We start from the raw sequence: 11,863 nt of genomic DNA on the forward strand, positions 1-11,863 counted from the left end.
ACTTCTTCCGTCTTAAGTCAGGCCTGTTTCTTTCCGGAGAAATCTGTGCAAAAAAAGAAAAAAGGACCTACGTTCTGAACCGTGCTTGTGATCCGCCAGCGCAATGGCCGCATTCTCGGTGAGTTTGCCGTACTCGCCGATGCCCGACTGCCAGACCACCGAACCCCGGCTTCCGTCTGTTATGAAATGCGAGGGAAAATCAAATAACAAAAAATCCCGTCAATGATCATCCTACACCCGGCGATGGTATACTCATGGCTGATCGTCCCGGTCTGCAGAGACTTGTCCGCTTCCTCGCCCGCAACGGCCGCACCTACTACGGTGACGCTATCCTGCCCGCCGGAGAGGCGGACATTGCCAAGGCGAAACAGGCCCGCATCATCAAGGGCGACATTTTCGGACGGCATGACGTCTCACACGAAATTGCCGATATCCGCCAGCTTCTCTCCCCCTTGGCTCCCGAACATGTCAGGACCGTGAGGTGCTTGGGGTTGAACTATGCCAATCACGCCAAGGAGGTCGGTGGAACTAAGACTCTGAATCTCTCACGTGTGATACGAGCCGTGTGACTCGCTAATATGCCGAGTCTTGGTACCATGATGCAGTCTAACCTACCTATCCCCTCCTACCCCATACTCTTTGTACGCCCTCTCCTCCGTCCTTCTGCCTCGGCTAGTAGACCTCTGATCTGACGACCCCTGAACTCAACATAGTACAAACCCGTCACGTCGCTGTCCGGGCCCTCGGACCCCATCCCGGTACACCCCATCGCCCAGACCGGCAGCACGCTAGACTACGAGTGCGAGCTCGTCGTTATCATCGGGAAGGCTGCTTCGGACGTGGCCGAGGACGAGGCCCTCGACTACGTCCTGGGCTACGCCGTCGGAAACGACGTCTCGCACCGCGACTGGCAGATTAAGCGCGGAGGCGGCCAGTGGTCCCTCGGCAAGGGGTTTGACGGCTGGGCCCCCTACGGCCCGGGTATCGTCACTTCTCGCGTCATCCGGGACCCGCAGAGCCTCAGGCTCTACACGAAATTGAACGGAGAGACTGTTCAGGTGAGCTGCGTCGGAAATGTTCTATTTCTTTCTTTTTTGTTGGTCTTGGGGGACGGGGTGGAATTGGATTCCATGTCAGGGACGGCAGTCACTAACGTCTACTTCATGTGGCAGGACAATACGACCAGGGACATGATCTTCGGCATTAAAAAGTCCATTGCCCTTTTGAGCCAGGGAACGACCCTGCAACCAGGCGATCTCATCTTCACAGGGACGTGAGTAGCAACACTCCGGGGCCCTGCCATTTTTATTGTTCACAAAATGGGACGGATGCTGACTTTCACTCGTCCAAGGCCCGAGGGTGTCGGAATGGGACGCCAGCCGCCTCTATGGCTTAAGGATGGCGACGTGGTCGAGGTCGGCCTTGAGAACGTCGGCTCGTGCACCAACAGGATCGAGTTTACCAAAGCAAAGTCCAAGTCCAAGCTGTAGACAAGCTGCCGTCGTCATGCGAGACTTCCCCCAACATCACCATTCCACAGACACTCCAGTTTGTGAGCCAATGTATGTAAAGCAGCTCGGCCATTCCGCACATGTCATTCCTGCCTCTTTCAGCTATTATCTTGTCGAATTGAAGCGTTTCATACCCTTCCACGTACACCCAAGCCAAGACGGGGAGTGGGCAGCGGCTGCGATCGTTCATTCAGGGGGAGACACACCGAAATACATACCAACTCACCGAGACACACCGGCCTCTGGGTAAGGTGTACCTTGTATTTCGCGCCGGGAGTGCACGTGGCTCGAACATCGACGCCGATTCGCTTCAGCACGTCAAAGCCTCGCCACGGTACAGCCACAAATCTCTGCGCCTCGCCAATGTGCCTCCACCATTTATCGACTTGCCCTTCTTTCTTGTCTGCCTCGACAACTTACCGTTCATCTCATGCCATCCTCAAAGAAATCAGCCTCGGCCATCAAGGCCATAGCGCCATGCCCATCAAAGCGTCTCTAGTTAGAGATAAAGGACCGGTCTATGCTCATCCAGGACGCCAACGCATCTAGTCCGTTGTAAGTGCTTCGGGGCCGACCAGCATCATACTACCATCTCAGGACAGACTAACCAAGCGGTTGCGCCTTGTTGTCACCCAGGGACTCCGTGAATCGACGCGAGGCGCGCCTAGAAGGATGGCCCGTGGCTGTGGCCGCCACCATGGTCCCAACTCCCGTGGTGATTTGACTCTATCATACATATAAACGGCACGCATCTCACATCTCATGTCCATGTCTTGGGTTTTCTCACCAACTCACCACCTAATACGATTCATTACGCCAGGTCTTGTTATGTCTCAGGCCGCTGCGGACAAACCCATCTCGTCAGCTCATGTCCCGCTACTTAGTTCCTCTTCCCCCATTTCTGACTAGCATCCTCATCCTTCTCTTCTCTACATTCCTATATGCTTTCTTGGCACCCATCTCCGCTCCCCAGTCGTCAACCCAATGCCTCTTGCTCGTATCCAAACCCCCGCCGCACGTAGCGCCATCCAATCGGAAGACGAGGAAGTCGGTCAGAAGTTTGTTGTCCCTGCCAACTACATCGACTTCTACGGCGATCCCTTCAACCTTGTCACGGGGCCCAGTCCCAAACGTAGGAAAGATAAGGGCAAAGGAAAGGAGAAGGTAAAGGAGAAGGTGGACGAGAAGGGGAAAGCCAAGGCCATACCAGGCTCCCCAGGGACCAATGGCTCATCGGACGGTGAGTCCGTCATCGAGCCCTCAACTTCTGGAGATGTTCCTATCTCGGACGCTGCCCCTCACGGAGATGACGACGCCATCATAGATTGGACAAGGTACGAACCTCCAGAAGCAGCAAAGGACACCAGAGACGTGACAGATTCCATCCTACTCGACATCATTGCCGCCTCGATCGACAATATCAAGGCCCGCATTGCCGAGGACGACGAGCGGAATCGCAGGTTGCAAGAGGCGGCCGCTAGGCAAAGGGAAGCCGAAGAGGAGAACGCCAGACAGGATGGACCGGGAGAGGAAACCGAGCCGTACTTTCCCATTATCATCCCACCCGAGGAACACGAGCGCCGGCCCGAACCAGAACTCCAACAGCAGCAATCTGACATCAAGGAACACCTCGACGCGAACATCGCCGGCTCTATGCTAGCCCTTGGCAAAGGGAGCTCAACCCCCCGCGAACCCATGCCTCGTGGGTCGAGTTTGAAGCGTCAGAAGAACCGAAGATTTAACATTAGTCGATTCCTGAGGGTGGGTGGTAGAGGGGACTACCACGGCCCTGGTCCTCTCTGGGCAAACGACGTCTACAACGACGCCTTTGCACATACGAACAATACCCCCAAGGGCAAGGCTCTGGCGACGGAAGAACCAAAGGCGACCACACACCTGATCCCGGAACCGGAGCCGGAGCCGGAGCCGATAGAACAAGTGTAAGCTCCTCCAATATCCCTGGACATTATTTCTCTCCCTCCCGATCTGAGTTGCCGACCGAAAAACAGAGAATGCGTGTCCTGCCTGGACGACTTCCCCAGCACCGGCGTCATCAGAGTTCCATGCCACAGTTACTGCCCGGAATGCTTCGAGCGTCTCATCGCGACGGCCTGCCAACAAGAGCAGTACTGGCCCCCGAAATGCTGCCTCAACGAGATCCCCGCCCAAACCATCCGCAGCCATCTCCCCCAAGACAGCCAACTTCGCGACTCCCTCGCCGCTCGCTCCATCGAATGGAACATCCCCGTAGGCGACCGGATCTACTGCTCCCTCCCTGCCTGCAGCATGTTCGTACCGCCCGCCAACGTCAACCCAGCCGACCGCACCGCCCGCTGCCCAGCCGGCCACGCCACCTGCACGCTCTGCCGCGAGCCGCCGCACCCCAACACCGACGCCTGCCCGCTCGACCGCAACGCCGCCCTCACCGAGGCCCTCGCCGAGGAGGAAGGCTGGCTCCACTGCGCTCGCTGCCGCGCCCTGGTCGAGCACAGCGACGCCTGCCAGCACATGACCTGCCGCTGCGGCTACGAGTTCTGCTACGTCTGCGCCGCCGCCTGGCAGACCTGCCGCTGCACCATGGACGACCTGCACCTCAAGAAGACCATGGCCGCCACCCGCCGCGAGGAGCGCACCCGCATCGAGGCCCGGGAGGAAGCCGAGCTCCGCGAAGCCCTGCGCCAGATCGAGGAGTTTGAGCGCGAGGAGGCCCGCAAGGCCGAACTCCTCCGCCAGGAGCGAGAGCGCCGCGAAGCGGAACGCCGCGCCAGGGAGGAACGTGCACGCGCCCGTGCCGAGGCCATCCGCCGACGTCTCGTCGAGACGCGTTTCGCGGGACTACGAAACACCTTGGACCGTCTGGGCGACGAGCACCGCCTGCTCCTCCAGCACCACCACGACGTCGAGGAGGACTCGGCGAGGGACGAGGAAGCCACGGCCCGGAACCGCCTCGAGACGGAACACGCTGACCGCCGCGCCGAACTGGACGCCGCCCTCGAAGCCCAGGTCATGGAGCGCGCGGCGGCTCTACGTCGCGAGTACGCCGCCCGCGTCCACGCCGAGCGCCATGTCGAATCCGCCTACTTGCGCCAGCTCGAGCAGTTTTATGCCGCCACCCGCGCGAAGAACCCGGCCGCCGCCGACGCCGCTACAGCCAGGGCCATGAAGGAGCTGCGACGCAAACTGGATCAGGGCTGGTGCGCCTGGACCCGCTGGCGGGATGACGAGCTGGCCACTTTCAAGGTCCGTGCCGAGGAAGAACGCGTCATTCGAGAGGAAGGCCTCGACGCGGCTCGCTACCGGCTCGAGGAGCGCCTAGCGGCCGATGCGCGGGAGATGGCACGTCGCCACGCCGCTGAGAGGCGCTGGCTCGATGTCGTGGCCGTCGAGCGGGCCCGGATGCTTGTGGATCGGGAAACTCGTGAGATGCAAGAGGGCGACGACGGCCCAGCGCTGAAATTCAGTGATGAGGAATCTGACCATGGCGGCGGACACGATGACCATGAGCAGGACGACGGACAAGAACCTGGGATGGCGAGGTGACTCTCCCGACTCCCCCTCTACTCGTCTGGGCTTACTAGGACAAACCAAGATGGCCTTTTGTGACGTAGATGGCTTCCTGGGAGACCTCTCCTGGTCCTAGGTAGATGACGTTCCCATCTCCAGTGCCGACTTGGGCTGCGATGATTGCCCTGTTTCTCTTTGCAGGCCGTACGGGCAGACATGTGCATAGGTGTCGTGATTCTCTCTTGTTCAAGACATAAATTCCCATCTCCTGTACCATAGCAAACTCATCCAACCCCAGCGACGAAGCCAGGCCAAAACACTCCTGCATGCTCTGAGAGTGCACCCCAAGATAGTCCCTAGGCATGTCTAGGCCTCTCGTACTCATCCTCCCATCCCCTCTTCCATTAATAAACGGCCATGCATCTTTGCTATCAGCGTATATATCCGGCAAGACACAAACTGCCCATCCAATCTGACATTGATAAGATAATAACACATCTCGACTATATCCGTTTTCATCAGAAAAATGTACACATATCTTGCTCCAAATTGTAAAGACGAGAAGTTTCCCAACGCCGCGCTTGGATCTTGCCATGAAAATCCCCATGAAAATCCCAAGACTCCAGATATATACGCTAGGCCAAGACAAACAAAACAAAAAGCGGACCGGAGAAAAAGCAGGGTATCGCATATCTGCGCGTCCTCGTCTCCTGCTCTCACATGACGACGCATTTCCTATGTTTCTTGCTGTCAGTAGCCTGGGTTCTGCTGACGGCCGACACGTCGGTCCAAGCTGCCGCGCTGGCAACTTCATGATCAACGTGCTTCTTCCTGCCCTTCCTTGTCCCTTTCCATCCGCGTCGCTTCGCGTCTTGCATGTTCTTCGCAGCGCTCCGTTCGGCCCGGCTGGCTTTGCGATTGAGCGAACCGTTCGACCGTTGACCGTTGGGTGTGGTCGACGGTGCCGAAAGCCACGACGGCATGAGACTCCTTGGCGTTCTGGTGGATGGTGGAACATACGAAGGGTCGAGCCGCTCCGCGGTATTGCGGCCATCGGGATCCGTGTGCGGGTGCCGAGGAATAGGGGCCAGAATAGGAGTTTCGCTCCTGGGCGGCCCCAGATCATGCGTGCCGGGAGGATCGAAAACACCACTCACGCCATCCGGTGTGCTGATGATGAGCGGTTGATCCTCAGCAGGCGGGTTCGACGCGGGCTGAAGGGGCGTATGCGGGAGAGGAATGTGTTGCGGTAAGGGAGAGAGGTCACCATGTGGCACATTCTCACCGCGGCTTCCTAGGCGCACACGCGGAACCGAGGAATGACCTGCCGATCCGCGACTGCCGAGGCTGGACCGGGGATCAGGGCCATTCGGGAGAGGAGGAAACGTCGCCGCAATCATCTCGTCCGCGCTTGCGCCAATCGGTGGCGCGGTATGGGCATGCCCGTGCCAAGATGCGGAATGCGTAAGCTCTCCTGAACCGGGCGCCCACGTGGTGGCAGTTGCAACTTGCCCACCCGGAATGGGCTCGCCTGAACCGGGGCGGCCTTGCGCATGGTTGCTGGGATCGACTGGCGCGCCAAACATCGGTGAGGGGATTCGCAACGCCAGGTTTGGGGGCTGCATCCGGGGCTCCGTTGCTTGGGCATTGCTGCTAGATGGCTGCGCGGTGAGACGAGGAGAGTCTGGGGGCGAGACATCGTAAATATCGTCGTCGTTGAGAGGAACGTGACTGCTGGTGTGGTTGCTGATCTGGATCGAAGCACTAGTAGTCGGCCGGGCGAGCTCTTCGCTCTGGAGTCGGCTTACGGAAGTACCGTCGCTTGCTATCCTACGATGCGTCGATAGGACATGAGTGGGAGCCACCGATGGCCCCATTGTGGGGGCTGCTGTCTGATGCCTGGCGATCGGCAAGGACGTCGCGGGACCGTCGTTTTCGGGTCGGACGGCAGCGTGTCGAAGGAACGCGGGCACGTCACCGGGATCTTCCTTCTGGTAGGGCGGCGGCGGAGGCACCCAATTGTCCGCGTCGCTTTCGTGGGGATGTTCGCGCCGGCCGTCTGCGCGGCTGTAGGTGACCTGGCCGGCAACCGGAGGCGGCGGGTTGCGGCGTCGGTTGACGGCAGCCGCAGTAGCTGCGCGACGGAGCGTGGTCGTGGAACGAGGGTTGTCATGTGAATAAGGCGCGTCCACGGCCTCCTGCGCCTCGATAAGAGAGGCGCTTTCTGATTCTTCCGGGACACCTTCCGAGGTCGATGGTCGTCCAGTTGGCCTGGGCGGCAGCCCAATACGACGGGGAACGAGGGGATCGTCGTCGTCGTCGTCGTTGACGGTCGCACGATGATGGTTGCTCGGCGGCGGAATATCTGGTACCGGTGGTGTCGCCGCACGGGTACCGGCAGTTGTGGCAGCGCGCAGAAGAGCGCCGCGGTTGCCCGTTCTCTGGGCGACAGTCCTGCGGCGGACGATAGCAACCTCGGTAGCCATGTCCCTCTGTTCTTCCTCCAAGACCTCTGGCTCGTTCGTCCCAACTTCGATGGTGATTTCCCGCTTGACACCATCCTCGATGCCGTAGTCAAAATCGAGGAGAGTAATCCTGCCTCCGTCGATGAAATCGATATCCCCTGGCTCGGTGATAGGGCCAGGAGGCGTGACCCCCCGAGCGGCGATGACCAGGCGTTCCCGTGACGACGAGCCGCCGAAGCCGCATACCCACTTGGCACAGTCGACGCCTTCTACCTCGGCCACTTGCGTCCCCCAAACGAAGGTGTTGCGCAGCTTGTCGCAAAGTAGCTGCCACTGCGGCCTCGCGCCGCTCTCCCGAGCTCTCGACGACGGCGTGCGGGAAGGGGCCTCTCCATTGCTGCGTCGTCCACCGAGAGCGGCCAAGCCATTATTATCGCAAGAGGCTGACGAAGCGCATTCAGCGACAGCGTCGAGGTCTTCGGGAACGCCGTAGACCCAGACATCCTTGCCTTTGAAAGCGGCTGCCACGAGGTCGCCGTGGTAGGTAGCGGAAGGAGAGGTGGAAGGGAGGAGCTTCACCTGGTCGCGCGGGCTGGGAATGGGCCCTGTGAAGTAGGTAGTGCCGTTGCGTAGGTCGTCGATGCGGACGGCGCGGAACGTCTCGAAACTGCGATCGTAGGTAAAAGTCCAGGCGGCCTCCTCCTGACTTGTATCCTGCAGCAGGACGGCGTGGCTGCAGTCGCGGCTGGTGTTGGGGAAGAGGATGGAGGTAGTCCAGAGGGCGATCATGTTGTTGTCGACGATGTTGGCCGGGTCGTAGTAAGGGGCCGTTAGGACGACAGTATTGGGCGAGGACGACTGGATGGTGGTACCGAGAAGCTGGGTCCCGTCGAAAGAGAAGGCCAGGGTGTCGACTGCGTCGCACTTGACGGACCGCCTGTCGGTGGGCAGGGCGCCGGGGTTGAGGGAAGAGACCTCGATGCCCCCGTCGTAGGCGGCGGCGAGGACGGAACCGCACGGGGACATGGCGATGGTTCGCGGAGCATGGTCGAGGACCATGGATTGCGTGCGGCGCGGGGGCGACTCGTTCAGGTCGTAGAGATCGACCTGCATCTCGCTGGACAAGACGGCTAGCCGGGAACCATCGTCCTTGATACAGGTGGAGACGGGGCGACGGAGAATCTTGAGTTCGCGTGTCACATCGACGGTGTCGTTGCGGACATCAATGACATAGATTCGGGAAGAATTGTAGGCCAGGAGATGGTGTCCGCGAGGCGAAGGGCTGAATTGCATGCTTTCGCCGCCGGGACAGGATGACGAACTGATCGAGTTGGAGATGAGCTTGATGGTGGTTTCGGAGGGGCGCAGGTAGGCTTCGAATAAGTTGCGTTTCACCTCGCGGGCAAAAGCCTTACGCAGGTCGTGCAGCTTCTGTTCATGGTCTTGCTCGCTGCCGTTATCGCTGTCGTCGTTGTCGTCTCTGGGGGAAGCGCTGTGGCTGGCGGCGTACGAGGCACACTTTTGAAGATGGTGGGCGTAGAGATGGACCTGTTGGGAGACTCGTCGCCATTTTGAGTTGACGAGGATAAGGGAGGCAAAGGAGTCGGGGTCGGCAACTTGGAGGATCCTTCAGAGGCAGAGCGGATTAGCAATGAATCCAAGGGATGGGTTCAAGAAAGGGTTGGAGACAGCACTACTGGGACGGATAAGACTATAATAGAGGGTTGACAAGAACCAAGCGACGAAAGAGACGGGTCTTCCTACTGTTCAATAATCTCGTCTGGGAGGCGATCAACTGCCAGAGAGGTCAATGGCCTTTTTTCGGCGGAAGGGCGCAGAGCAGGGCCATCGGGGCGTGATTCGGGGACTTGATCATGGTCTAGTTGAGAATTTATATCGGTAGAAGCCATGGCGGACGGAGAGGGGAGATATGGCTCCCAGCTTCTCGAGAAAGTGGAATCGGTTGAATTCGAAAAATGGAACCCTGCTTTTGCTTTTCTTTTTCTTTTCTTTTCTTTCTTTTACTGCAAAACAAAGGACGCCGAAGGAGATCACGAATACGCGATTATCCCCATGATCGAAGGAGCAACGGGCGACGGCAAATCGTATAAAGCCAGGCGAAATTGAAGGGGAAGACGAGCTAAAGACACGCCGAAAGGATGGAGGGATAGATTCGAGATGGTGGGATGCGAGACGAGAGAGGGGTGAAGTTTTCCAGTAAGCGCGCGAGAGGAACAACCCAAGGGATATTCGGCAGCAGCGACTGGGACAGTTTCCTGTTGTTGCTCGTGGCATAATGGCGCACGGTCCAGGTACCGGTATTGTCATTACCTATGTACAGGCCGGGACTATTCGTACGTTGTACGTCTCCAGAGAGGTACATATGAATGACCTCAGGTACACTACAAACACGAGCATGGAATGCGATATCGTCGTAGTATGTATTCGTACGAGGCACAATGCCTAAATCATTTCGCCACATGTCTGAGGCTTTTTGCTTATTCTTTTTCAAACAGTTCCTTCTTTTATATATATATATTATAAAGAAATCCCTGCCACAAAGAACTAGGTAGATAAGCTTTGAGGTTCGTCGCCCTACCCGAAGTACCCGACAAAGTACTCGATAAGTACCAACAGAGTATCTGTTCCCGTCCGTCAGACTCGGGTTTTCCCCGTAGGGCCATCGGAGCATCCGCCCCACAAGAGCATGTATAATTACTCCGTAATTTATGTGCTCGTTACACACGGGAGCACCACTATCTAATTGGTGGTGGGAAGGTGGCACAGTCACGACTACGGATACCATGTAAAAACACACGATATTCCATCCCATGAAATATATAAGAAGAAAAATACAATCAAAGTATCAATACCAAGTACAGTACTATCCTAGGAAACTTGTCATCATCTGCTCCTGTCAAGATCGAAACAAACACGATGGCCATCTTCTAGAAACGTATCAACCCTTGCCGAAGGATGTTGTCTTAATCAGGCCAAAGCGGACCTACCTGCGATACAACAACACAGCATTGCCGAAGACCGGGATGACCTTGTCCAAGGGGCAAGAAAAGGGACAGAAGAAGGACAGGCGGCATGACCGTTTTTCGGCACCTCTCCGTACTTTTTGTGCCCGATCCTTTTTCTTTTGCACGGTGCACCAACGGAAGAGTAAAATACGAAAGCCTCGAGGGTAAATGGCCCCGGGATATCAAGGGACGGATGTTTGGCCAACTATTATCACCAACCTCATGCACACCACCAACCTATCAGTAAGCTCGAGTCGTATGTACAGCATGCAGCGGGTGGCCATGGAATCCTGCGTTAAGATGTGAAGCATGCCCTATCACATGGCTTCGTTTCTCCCTGCTTTCTCGTCCATACATTCTGTAATGATGAACAATGAACCACTATCCTTACGAGTTTGGTCTTTTGCTTTCATTCTGGTTCCATAACAAGTATCCGCATCATTTTTCAACTGCCTTATCCGCTGTACCAAACGTACGCTGATGTATTCGTAGGTGCGTGTAAAGGTCGGGTTCTATCTGAATGCTCCAAGTACCTATTACGGGACTGTCGTACGAAGTATCTATCCGTGCTCCACTCCTAGTGGTTGGGTGTTCTATTTTTGGCAGCTCGCCAACCCGCCTCGGCTTCAATGGCGCGTACCACGTCACGTGATTATCTTCCAGTGCCATCATTCCCCACTCAACTCTTCGATAATTATTCCCGGTCATCTCCAGCACAAGACAATATCCCGGATCGAATACAACGTAGACGTCTGACCCTTACCATCGACTTGCTATTAAACGAGGCCCGTAAGGTATTAGAACCGTCTGCCTAGTCTACAGCTATCCTCCGTACCATAGCTAAAGTAACGAAAGTTCTATGATTCCTTTCCATTGAGGACGCCAAAGAACCACAACAATCCTAGCGCCTAGGATGTCCATCGGTCTTCACACACCTCGGCCGCCGAGCTGAGATACCATGCAGGACACCGACCGAATAGGTAGGGTCTTCAAGTCCTGTCCACTGGACCGCGGAATACTCTGCGACCGAGCCTTGACTGCGACATGGCAACTTGGACCCATTCCCTCAAATCGAAATCCAGAATGAGCCACGGCATATGTTGTTTTGCCTCACTACAACCGTCTTAGGCCACAGGAACCATACCAATTAGTGTGATGGCTGTCTATTCGGCCCGCCAGACCTCCCCTGCATGTCTGTACTCATGCCGGCAGACAACGGCTGCTCATGTCCCCCAGCAACGCCTGCCAACCATGGCTATTGCTTTCCGAATCAGATGAAGACCTAGTCTAACCTGCCGAGATGCGTCGGCTTTTCTATCCCTCCACCTCGGGCCTTTGTCCCTGTCATGATTTCGGG

General features: G+C 57.1%; 3 protein-coding genes across 3 annotated transcripts; 2 read left to right on the forward strand and 1 right to left on the reverse strand.

The window, feature by feature from the left end:
- Nucleotides 1-254: 254 nt before the first annotated feature.
- On the forward strand, nt 255-1,490 carry ACRALDRAFT_1080461 (uncharacterized protein; the record flags this gene model as incomplete). Its single annotated transcript, XM_071019022.1, has 4 exons — nt 255-518; nt 714-1,058; nt 1,173-1,273; nt 1,352-1,490. 4 exons carry the CDS (start codon nt 255-257, stop codon nt 1,488-1,490), a joined length of 849 nt encoding a protein of 282 aa, XP_070877789.1.
- Nucleotides 1,491-1,962: 472 nt separating this feature from the next.
- Nucleotides 1,963-5,051, forward strand: ACRALDRAFT_2047029 (uncharacterized protein; the record flags this gene model as incomplete). Its single annotated transcript, XM_071021526.1, has 4 exons — nt 1,963-2,066; nt 2,148-2,255; nt 2,332-3,451; nt 3,503-5,051. Exons 3-4 carry the CDS (start codon nt 2,496-2,498, stop codon nt 5,049-5,051), a joined length of 2,505 nt encoding a protein of 834 aa, XP_070877790.1. The 5' UTR covers nt 1,963-2,066; nt 2,148-2,255; nt 2,332-2,495.
- A 680-nt stretch (nt 5,052-5,731) lies between these two features.
- Nucleotides 5,732-9,390, reverse strand: ACRALDRAFT_1030011 (uncharacterized protein; the record flags this gene model as incomplete). The annotated part of the gene is made up of 2 exons (XM_071014885.1): nt 5,732-9,107; nt 9,245-9,390. The coding sequence occupies 2 exons, from the start codon at nt 9,388-9,390 to the stop codon at nt 5,732-5,734; spliced, it is 3,522 nt and encodes a 1,173-aa protein (XP_070877791.1).
- Between the last annotated feature and the right edge of the window lie 2,473 nt (nt 9,391-11,863).

The sequence above is a fragment of the Sodiomyces alcalophilus genome (assembly GCF_042370955.1).
Source record: "Sodiomyces alcalophilus JCM 7366 unplaced genomic scaffold ACRALscaffold_2, whole genome shotgun sequence".
NCBI classification, from domain to species: domain Eukaryota; kingdom Fungi; phylum Ascomycota; class Sordariomycetes; order Glomerellales; family Plectosphaerellaceae; genus Sodiomyces; species Sodiomyces alcalophilus.